This window comes from Penicillium arizonense (assembly GCF_001773325.1).
Source record: "Penicillium arizonense strain CBS 141311 chromosome Unknown PENARI_contig004, whole genome shotgun sequence".
NCBI classification, from domain to species: Eukaryota; Fungi; Ascomycota; class Eurotiomycetes; order Eurotiales; family Aspergillaceae; genus Penicillium; species Penicillium arizonense.
The window spans coordinates 1,089,343-1,099,817 of record NW_019173281.1 but is presented as its reverse complement, the minus strand read 5'-3'; the positions used below and the strand labels follow the sequence as shown (position 1 = coordinate 1,099,817).

The 10,475-nt window shown below is 48.9% G+C and overlaps 3 protein-coding genes across 3 annotated transcripts; 2 read left to right on the top strand and 1 right to left on the bottom strand.

Annotated features, from left to right (window-relative positions):
* Positions 1 to 877: 877 nt before the first annotated feature.
* On the top strand, positions 878 to 2,310 carry PENARI_c004G12572 (LysM peptidoglycan-binding domain-containing protein; the record flags this gene model as incomplete). The annotated part of the gene is made up of 5 exons (XM_022629516.1): positions 878 to 1,102; positions 1,164 to 1,423; positions 1,475 to 1,596; positions 1,664 to 1,819; positions 1,871 to 2,310. 5 exons carry the CDS (start codon positions 878 to 880, stop codon positions 2,308 to 2,310), a joined length of 1,203 nt encoding a protein of 400 aa, XP_022490989.1.
* Positions 2,311 to 3,122: 812 nt separating this feature from the next.
* Positions 3,123 to 7,703, bottom strand: PENARI_c004G11673 (uncharacterized protein; the record flags this gene model as incomplete). Its single annotated transcript, XM_022629471.1, has 8 exons — positions 3,123 to 3,630; positions 3,686 to 4,249; positions 5,144 to 5,258; positions 5,311 to 5,730; positions 5,786 to 5,907; positions 6,558 to 6,805; positions 6,861 to 7,410; positions 7,465 to 7,703. 8 exons carry the CDS (start codon positions 7,701 to 7,703, stop codon positions 3,123 to 3,125), a joined length of 2,766 nt encoding a protein of 921 aa, XP_022490942.1.
* Positions 7,704 to 8,073: 370 nt separating this feature from the next.
* Positions 8,074 to 9,172, top strand: fip1 (cleavage polyadenylation factor subunit FIP1; the record flags this gene model as incomplete). The annotated part of the gene is made up of 3 exons (XM_022629498.1): positions 8,074 to 8,226; positions 8,275 to 8,327; positions 8,377 to 9,172. The coding sequence occupies 3 exons, from the start codon at positions 8,074 to 8,076 to the stop codon at positions 9,170 to 9,172; spliced, it is 1,002 nt and encodes a 333-aa protein (XP_022490886.1).
* Between the last annotated feature and the right edge of the window lie 1,303 nt (positions 9,173 to 10,475).

Sequence of the window (10,475 nt, the reverse complement as noted above, 5' to 3'; positions counted from 1 at the left end):
TGGTTACTGAGGAAAACGTGGAAGGAGCCACGATCATGTTAAGGGGCGCGATTCCAGTTGTGGTGTTTGATTTCGAGTCCGCAAGAGTATCGGCAATATTAACATCGCCCGATGCATCACTGCCACCTTCAGTGTCTGCATCAGACATAGAGGTGTCTGGGGGATCGAGATTGTTGGGGTTCGTAGTAGAGCCAGGGCCTCCTTCATCCGATGTCCGTGCAAAGAGACCTCCACTCTTGCTGCAACACCCAGATATACATCTCGAGGTCGAGCAACATGAACCGGATGTACGCTTGGCATCTTCAGCTTATGCCAAGTTCAGTATGAACAGCAAAAGCACTAGGACTTTGGCGACAGGAAGGGCGCCCATGCTTGGACCCTCCCAAATAAAAACGGATGACAACTTTGAAAAGAGTGATAAGTGGATGAATGAGCGTGTCTGGTAGGATTCAAACGAGTGAGTACCTCGCTACCTAAGATAATCTGTTCACCGGGCTCTTTGCGGGCTTTTCGTACTTCTTCCAAATCGTCAAGTGAGCCCCCTTTTTCTATCGTTTCAATATCGGTAATTTTAAACAGCACCGTACTTTGCAAGATGAACCTTAGCCATGTTAAACGCGGTGCAACGCAGTATTTGACATTACTATTTACGGTCTGTTGTGGCCCAGATTGTTCTCGTTTTGTTGCCCATTTGAGAATTCGAGGTATGTGGCTTGCATTTCTGTTTACCGGACACAGAACGAGGTGTTCTGAGGGGCACTTTAGCAGAATGTTCCTGGCCTATAATATTATAAGAAGCATCGCTGGCTTTCCAAAGGTAAATGCCCGCGTTGATCCTCAAATCATTCCTCGTTCAAGTCCCTTCTCAAAACCGACGATGAAGTCCCAACTTCTCAAGCAATCTCTTCTTCTGCTTGCTGCGGCGACTGCTGTGTCTAGCTCCGGTCAAGGAGGATGGAAGAACGGTCCCGAAGCAACCGGAGAAGTAGACCCAAATGTTACTAGGGACTGTGGATATTGGGCGAACAATGTTCAAAACGAGGACACTTGTGAGATGATTGAGGATTCCTTTGGTATAACTCAAGCCCAGTTTGAATATTGGGTAATTCCTTGCCCTTTTCATCATTCCACATTTTGCAGCATGCTGATCGATATACGTCTAGAACCCAGAGTTGAAAACAAGCTCTGAATGCAAGATGGTCCCTGGATTCAGTTACTGCGTCTCCGGTCCTGCTGGTTCCGCAGCGGCACCATCGGTTACCCCAGATAAAACAATCACGTATAATGGCACCGCCGCACCGGTCCAAACTGCACTTACAAGTGGTTGTACCCAGTACCACCAGGTACAGAATGGCGATACTTGCCATAGTATCCAAGATCAATACATGAGCTTTACTCTCGCTCAGTTCTACAGTTGGAACCCGTGAGTATCACCTTTCCTTGGTTTAAGTGTCAGGTTTTCTAACCTAGATAGGGCTATTACTGAGTGCGAGGGACTGGTCAAGGGTGACTACGTCTGCGTAGGAGCAGTGAGCCCGTCCATTCTACCTTCTTCATCATCTGCATTCCCAACACAAACCGGAGTCACTCAGATGTGTAAGTCATTTGCTATGCTCGTCTTCCTAAAAGCCATTTCATTTTGTTCTAACGGAATTTGATACAGGCAACAAGTGGCACGATGTGTCCGACAATGATACCTGTGCCTCGATATTATCGGAATTCGGTCTCACTGCGGCCCAGTTTTACTCTTGGAATCCCGCTACTGGATCTAACTGCAAGAGCTTGTGGCGGAAGACCGAAGTCTGTGTTGGCATTTCTGGTATATTCTCTTGATTGGCCAAGGCACATTACTTGCTCTAACATTCGACAGAACTCACGCCATCCCCGACCACTAGCACCGCAACGGAAACTGGAATTGGAACCGGATCAGTGCCATCACCCGTACAAAGTGGCATTGCATCCGACTGCAGGAAGTATTATAAAGTCCAGAGTGGAGATACTTGTGTCAAGGTTGAAACAGACAATAACATCAGCGCGGCCAATTTCCTTATGTGGAACCCGGCCGTAGGCTCAGATTGCAAAGACTTGGAGTTGGATGTCTATGTATGCATTGCAGCAGTACCGTCACCTGTGCAAAGCGGGATTGCATCTGATTGCAGCAAGTACTACGAAGTCCAGAGTGGAGATACTTGTGACAAGGTTGAGAGAGACAATAACATCAGCGCGGCCGATTTCCTTACGTGGAATCCGGCCGTAGGCTCTGATTGCAAAGACTTGGAGTTGAATGTCTATGTCTGCGTTGCAGTGTAGATTTTCAATGTGAGAGACACCTGGGGCAAGTGGGACTGTCGTGGAATGTCCTTTTGCACACGTGTTTTCTGGCCATGTGCTTTTCTTTTACGGTATTCTAGAAGATATTGCGCTCAACAACTATCTGGCTTCACACTGCATTTTGAACAACGATCATAGTAGTCATAGTAAATTTCTCCTCCTAAGAACTGGTAAAGACTTTTGCATCTTTCGGTCATTGTTTTGAACTGTCCTTTTGGTGTTCTTCTTTTAGCTCCATGTCGATATGATATCTCTTGAAAAGAATAAATAAGCTAGACCCAGTTTGTATAGGGCTTCGAAGCTTCGGGCTTGCCTCGGCCGTTGGAGAGAAAATAAATAAAAAGTAGATATCTCTTGCCGCACTCTTACACAGGGCGCGTTCACTAGCATGAGAAAATTCTATTATCCCAGGTTAAAGGGCAAGTTGCAGCCGGAGATGCGGGTACATGCGCTATACTGGATGCCGGACGTTATAACGTGCCAAATCTTGAGCTTGCTCATGAGTGCAGCTAGGGGACTTCGTATCTTCTGCAATATAATCCGAAGAACGGTGTGCGGGTTGTTGAGAGGCCGGACAGTTTCAATGATCCATGACATAGAGGATTGGTTGCTTCTCGAAGAATTGATTTTAAGATCAGTTGTCGATTTATATAATTCACGGTCGAAAGATTATCCGACAGACCTCAATCTATAAACACTTAGCTCTGTAGACATCGAAACATATATACATCTCAATAGTATCTTCGACACACACAGGCAGGATTTATATAACCCAACATTGACGACTCTTCTTACAGCTCAACCTCGAAAACAAATTTCAAAGCAGCAGCACCAACGCCTACAATTCCCACCAGTGCAGGAAGACCAATCCACTCTGAGACGTTAAAAGGTACCAGCACCGCCTGAGATTCTGGTCGCTGCATCGGCACAAAGTAGGCAGTAGACACAACCCCAATCCAAACCATTACCCAGACAAATCCAATGGCTCTTTGCCAAAGCGGAGGCGGGCCGGCGGACTCCTTGGCTTGAGGATACATACTTTTCCACATCGCCTTGACACCATCCTCGATCATGAAGCCCAAAACAAAAGAGAGGAAGAAGAACATGGACCCAGACTCCTGGGCTGGAACACATGCCATAATATCGACAAGTAAATGCAACAGACCCGAGAAAAAGAAAACGATAAACACATTGGTGTATCGTTCCACCAGAGATGACCTAGGCAGGCAGAGCACATCGCGCGCAATGAAATTGCTGAGTGACGTGAAAGGCTGTCGAAGCAATTGATGCCAGAATTTGCTATTCGATATCGTTAGCTCAGTCACAACAAGTACGAGAAGAGATAGATACTAACCCCCAGAAATTCCGCAGAGAATAAGCATCTGCCATAGTCCCAAAAGTGGGCGGAGAATCTGCAGGAGTATCAAGCCCCAAACCGACACAGAGAATTGCACAAATGCGAGCATTGAGATCGATGAGGATCCGGGCTACAATGAACCATCCGATGAGATTCGAAATAATTCGTTCGACCCATTGGTCCACTGGGACAAACCACTGTACCTCGAAAGATACGGGCGCGGGCTTTTTCGACGCTTCCTGGGCAGATAATGTTTCAAACATACTCAATGCGAGGAATTGCCATACGGCAATTGAAGTTTCGCGAACCAAGAAGCGACCTCGAGGAATTACCTTAGGATCGCGTTTGGCGTAATAGGCTGGGGGGCCTGGGACATTCTTGACTTGGCGAGGTGTATTAATTGCACGGGTCAGCATCATCATGCGAATTGCCTCGTATAAACGAGAGAAGAAGCTTTTCGTGGTGCCATTGGCGTTGACGAAGTCATGGCTATCCTTGGGGTTGGCAAGCAGGAAGGAGGTGGCCGAGAGGATAAAAATGAACAAATAGCCAATCGAATTGCTGTGCAAGATTGTTGGGTTTGGAATTTGGGTTATTCCTTGTTTCAAGATCCAGAGCATACAAGGAACAGATAGATAGCGAAGAATTGATCTTTTCGGTGTGGTGGCGAGGAGTAGTGTAGGGATGAGGAGCTGGAGAGCGCATAGGCTGAACAGCCTGACTGCTTGGTATTCATTCATGACTGTAAGCACTGGAATTAAAAAGGGCGGCAGACTACGTATAAGTAGTGAGTTCTGCACGGTCCTGTGAAAAAGGAGTAGTCTTGCTCCGAGTGGATAGCTCCACCTCCATTATCTCGAACATTTGTCTATAACATGTACTTCACCGTCCCCATTGAGATTTACACTTCATTTCTGACGTTGCGATCGGGAACTCTCCATATTTGGGATTGATAAATGTATATTGACTAGGTGTCAGATACTTGTGCCAAAATACCCACGTTACTGCGATTCTGTAATACTTTTGGCCCCCGATCTGCGTAAACAATTTCCACGATGCAGTCAGCATCGCTATTCTGCTTATCGATCAGAGACTGGCCAATTATCTGCACTCACTTCAACAAATATAGTATCATACGTGCATGATTGGACCTGATTACAAGTCAATAATGCATCGAGACGCGTAAATACGAGGCTTTTGCATACCAGGCCAGCGTCAGCGCAGCCTTGCCATCCGAGTCATGACGCGCAAGGCTGCTTATCTGCTCTATCCGTAGATATTAATGAGAAGTATATGGGATCGTACTGTTCTTAGGCAATAAGAACGTACATACGATTGACCCAAATACATTGCGTTTTGATATCTCTGGGCATCTCAAAGGCGTAAATAGACGGGTATTAAGAGTTCAGAACATCACCGTTAAAACATAGGCACGTTCAACAATTCGAATCTCACTTCCCAAAGCGCTGCATAATGGCATCGCTAGGCGGAAACTCAGACAACATCGTCGGAGTCCTGGAAAGACGTGGGAGACGAGTACGGTGTTGCGGGTTATGATCGGGTTCTCGGGCTAAACAAGCATGTTAGCGGTTAAAACTTATACTTCCATTTCCAATACATACCAAAGCGCCCATTCCAGTTTGGTTTCGCTGGAGGTAACATGGGAGCGGCGTTTGGTGTCTTTGTTCTCGCCCTCTTGGAACTGCCCGTGCCACTTCGCTGGTGCCGATGCAACTGCTCCACTCCTTCAGTGTCGACAGGGTACGATTGAGTCTTAAGGTGTTGCGATACCTGCGCGGGAAGTGTTGGCGACATAGCAGATCGGGCAATGGAGACCGAGGGAGGCGCATTCAATGATGGAAGCGAGTTTAGGGCTTGGGATACTGTATCCGAGGCAGCAGTCTGCATGCGGGACCGCATAGCTCGCGCTTTGAGGAGGTTGTAGAGGTTTGTCATTTGAGAGAGCTTGTTGTTCTTGTCTCGGTATAGATCATTCAGCTCCTGGTTCTTCTTTTGGAGATCTTCTTGGGCTGATTGCATACCTAGAGTTGAGAGTTTAGTTGCAAGCCGACTCACGGCAGACCGGATCGAACTCACCAGAAAGCTTGTTCTGAAGAGATAATATCTCCGTGTTGGCATTGTGGATGACTTTGTCCATCTGTGTGTTTAGGTTGGCGTACTTCTCCGTGAGCGTCTTTGCCCGGAAGTCCTGATAGAAGCTATAAAATAATTAGCCATAACCGCGGGGCACGTAGAAGGAAACCAACATCTCCTGTGTACTTTGATATGCCCAGAACCCTAATGCGCGACCTGCACATTCCATTATAGTGTTCGGATCCAATCCACTCAGCACGCTTGTTTTGTAGTCCTCTGTAGGATTGAGCACAGATGAAACAGCGTCATCGGGATTGAGAAGCGCGGTCTGACAAGCCGGACAACACCGATTACTGGTTGTTGGATGGGAAAGCCCGAGACTTTCTGCGCAGTCATGACAGAAGATATGACTAGACCCATTAGTACTTCCTCAACTGACAGGACGGGGAGTCATACGAGCAGGTTGTCACCACGGCCTTTTCTTTCAACTCTGCCCGACATTTCAAAGAATTGCATTTCAAGGAGAAATCCATTATGTCGCCGTCGTGGGGTGCAGTTGGCTAGATGGTAAGAGGTGACAGTCACGAGATATCCAGACTAGTTAGTCAACCCCCAGGAAACATGAATTCTGAACAGTTGGATTCATTTGGTATTTATCTATTACATCGTGATTTTTTATAGATTTCTCAGCTGGGGCTAGAAAAAGAAAGTGTTTCCTTGTGCATCGCGCCTTGTTGAGGTCATCTTCTCTTCAAATTCTTTCCCAGGCTCATACTCGTGCCACAGACTGGCTGGGTATATATGCTTATTCTTCTCGTACCAACGTCGATCTACGACCTTGGTCTCTGAGAAATCTTTGTCGGCGCCTTCTAGTTGATCATCACTAGAGCGGGACAGAGGATCGTCTGTTGGGTTGGCAATTGGGTTGGCAACTGGAGGCTTGTTGGAGTAATCAAACAACAAGCCACCAGCGCGCGAAAGACTAGGAACCCGATTGGCAATGAAATAATAAAATTCATAATGCTGTCTCAATGTTAGATGGAATCCTCAAACGAAGAGAGTAGGTGTATGAACTCACATGTGGAACGATGATATCGCCCTTGACAAGCATCAAGTCGTCAACACTAACGCGTGCCCACTCTCGACGATTGTCCTTCTTTGCCTTGGATGCGCCATTGGCACCGCGCACACCCAACTCTGCACCGACCTTTCGGCACCGGTCCAAAAACAACCAAATGGGATCACCTTTCTTGACTTTGACCGATCCCGCAGGTATACTCGTTCCATCATAGAAAACAAACGGAATCAGAATTTCAGTGTTCTTGACGGCTTCCTGCATGGCAAGGAACTCTTTGCGGAGAACGTCGCGGGCCTGCGCTTCAGCTTCCAGAGCTGCCTTGGTCAAAGCCTTCGGCGGGGGAGGTGCATTCGGGTTTGCTTTCATGCGACGAGCCGCGCTATCATCAGCGGGTGTTTTCGAACTGGACCGTGAGATGCTTGACTCGCGTGGCGTTGCGGCAGATTCCTCCCCAGTATCATCCTGATCGTCGCCGAATGAAAGTTTGCTTTTGGCGAGAGCCTTCTTCTTCTTTCTCTTTGGGGGGCCGTCACTCTGAGGAGGCGTTGATCTGTTGCGCTGCGATCAGCTTGTGAATGGAGAGTGGGAGCGGTCCGTGACTTACCCGTCAGTCACTTCGCCTGTAGAGGGAGTTGCGCTTCTTGAGTTACCGGATGCCAGTCGCCCTAGCGACTTGTCATGCGCCTCGCGCTCTTTTTGTTCCAGCACCTCTGCGCGCCGCTTGCGAAAGTCGGATAGATGGACGAGACCAACAGTTTGCGACTTAAGCATCTCCTCCGCGGAGACGGTCTGGCCCGTGAAGGACCGCGGGGTGGAGGTTCCGCTATTCTCTTCTTCCGCCATGGTGCATGCTAGACTGACAGCTGAATTTGGCAGCTGAGTTGGAGAAATCAAATTGTTTGCAATATGGTCACTGATGTCTTTGGGACTGGCACGTGACCATTAATTCAGCGCGTTGGTGTTTGACAAGATCAGACGGGTTTGAGAGAAATTGAAACTCTATAACGCTAGCTATATCTAATAATCAATCTCCGATTCGTTTCTCGTTTAACCCTCCCTTTCAAGGTATCGGTGCTGTATCAACGAGCTGATCAACTTGCATACAACACTGCAAACAAGACAAACTCGGCTCGCGCGCAACTTGAGCTTGATCTCGATCTTCTTTGAGTGAGAACTTTCTACAGCAATTCCTTGGGATTCAAAGCCAGAAACCATGGACGAAGAAGAAGACGACTTTTACGACCCCGTCGATGCGGTGCCAGTCACACAATCGCAAAACCACACACAAAATGGAGCTCCAGGCCAACCGCAGGAGAGCAATGATATGGAAGACGACGAGGAGGTAGAGGTGGAAGAGGACGACGATGTGCGTACCCCTTTGTCTATAATGGCAGTCTGTGCTAATACCATCCAGGACGACTTCAACATCATCACAGAGGCTCCTGCAGACGCACCAGCGCCAGAAGCGTAAGTTATCATAAAGTCGCGCTCCACGCAGCCACTAATCCCTCAGCAGCTCCCACCCACGCCATGCAAGCTTACGACAGGAATCACAACGGCCCGGGTCCGCCGACTCGTCGATGGTACCGAAGTCAGGGACGCCGTCCGCAACACCCCGATACGAGACCTCAACCCCAGTGCCCGGCCAACCAGCCGCAGCAAGACCTCCTTCCGATCAAAAGCCAGGCTCTGCCTACCCAGCCATTCATAGCTCGACCATCGACGTCAATGCAAACCCCATCCATCCGACAACGGGCAAGCCGATCATGTCCACGGACATGGATGCCGATTTCCCGTCCGACGACAAGCCCTGGCGCCGGCCTGGGTCAGATTTGTCGGATTACTTTAACTATGGTTTTGACGAGTTTACATGGTCAGGGTACTGTCTCAAGCAGCAAGGTGTTCGACAGGAGGTTGGCAGCCAGAAGCGACAGATGGACGATATGCAGGCTTTCATGACTATGGGTATGCCCCCAATGCCTGGCGCACCTGCAGGACCTGCTGCCGCTCCCACAGCTGCTCCGCCTATGGCTGGTATGCCCGGCGGTATGCCAGATATGAACCCCGATATGATGCAGGGTATGCTAGCCAGCATGATGTCCCAGGGCTTGGACCCATCTTCTATGGACCCGATGGCTTTCATGCAGCATGCGCAGGCTATGATGCCTGGCGGTGGCCAGCCGAGCCAACCTGGCTTTGGTGGCCAACCCCAAGGACAAGGCTTTGGTCAAGGTGGCCAGGGTCAGATGGGCTATGGTGGATATGATCAACGCGGTGGTTACGGGGGACGAGGACGGGGACGCAGATGGTAAACTGATCTGAATCTCTGATTTTTCTATGATAGTAGCTTTGGATTGACCTTTGAGGATCGGATATCGCGGCGTTTCATGCATGCAAGGGAATAAATAACAATGACATGGACATTTGTCCAAGTTCTCTTAGCTTTCAGTGCAATCAATTTACAGTATAAGCTGAAATGCCGACCATGCTCATAGCATAGAATAAAGAACAGATGTAATAACCTCAGAGAAAAGTATACAAACGGAGCCGGTAACCCGGTCCCTCGGGAGTAGCTCAAGTCTTGGCATTCTGGAAATTTCTCCAGTCAGATCTTCTCTCCCCGGACCAGTTCCATCCTCTTCCCTTCTCCATCCCACGCCTCAACTCCGATCTCTTCAGGAATCCAATCATCCTTCACAATGGTACGTCCAACATCCCAAATCACCTCTACAATCCATCGACTCTCCCCCAAACACCCAGCGAACCAAACCGAGCAAGCTGCGCTGCCAGTTCTCCACGCCGAACTTTTCTCCCCAAGCCCGAAACACCCGACTTTCATCACGCGCATGCGCAATGCGCTCTACCACATCAACCACTCATTCGCTAAAATGATCTAATATACTAACTCATCTATCCAGTCTGTCCTCCGCAACATCAAGAGCCTCGCCCCCCTCCTGGACCGCGTCCTGGTCCAGCGCATCAAGCCCGAGGCCAAGACCGCCTCCGGCATCTTCCTCCCCGAGGCCGCCGTCAAGGAGCAGAACGAGGCCCAGGTCCTCGCTGTTGGCCCCGGTCTCCTCGACAAGGATGGCAAGCGTCTCCCCATGGGTGTCGCTGCCGGTGACAAGGTCCTCATTCCTCAGTTCGGTGGCAATGCCATCAAGGTTGGTGAGGAGGAGTACACTCTCTTCCGGGACCACGAGTACGTTTCCATTCCCCACCTTAGTTCAATTGCATAGGCAATTGGTTTTCCTTGGGTTTCGCTGACATCGTTTCTAGCATCCTGGCCAAGATCCGCGAGTAAACGGTCTACTCAAGAATCTATTGACTCGATATCTCACTCGTGCCACTCAATTTCCCATCTGTCGAGCTTGTGATTGATCATCCACGCCGCTGTAAAATGCGGGTGTGGATGTTGCATCATGACTCGGCGTGTATTATACCAAGACGCGACGGCACGAGTTCGACCATTCCAAAACCTACAAAAAAAGATCTAATAACAACTTGGAAGCCGTGATGCAGATTTGGGTGATATGTGACATGTGACATTTGATGTTATCTGGTATATCATGTATCATCTGGTCTTGTATCTTGGTTCTGGTGTCCTTTTTCCTA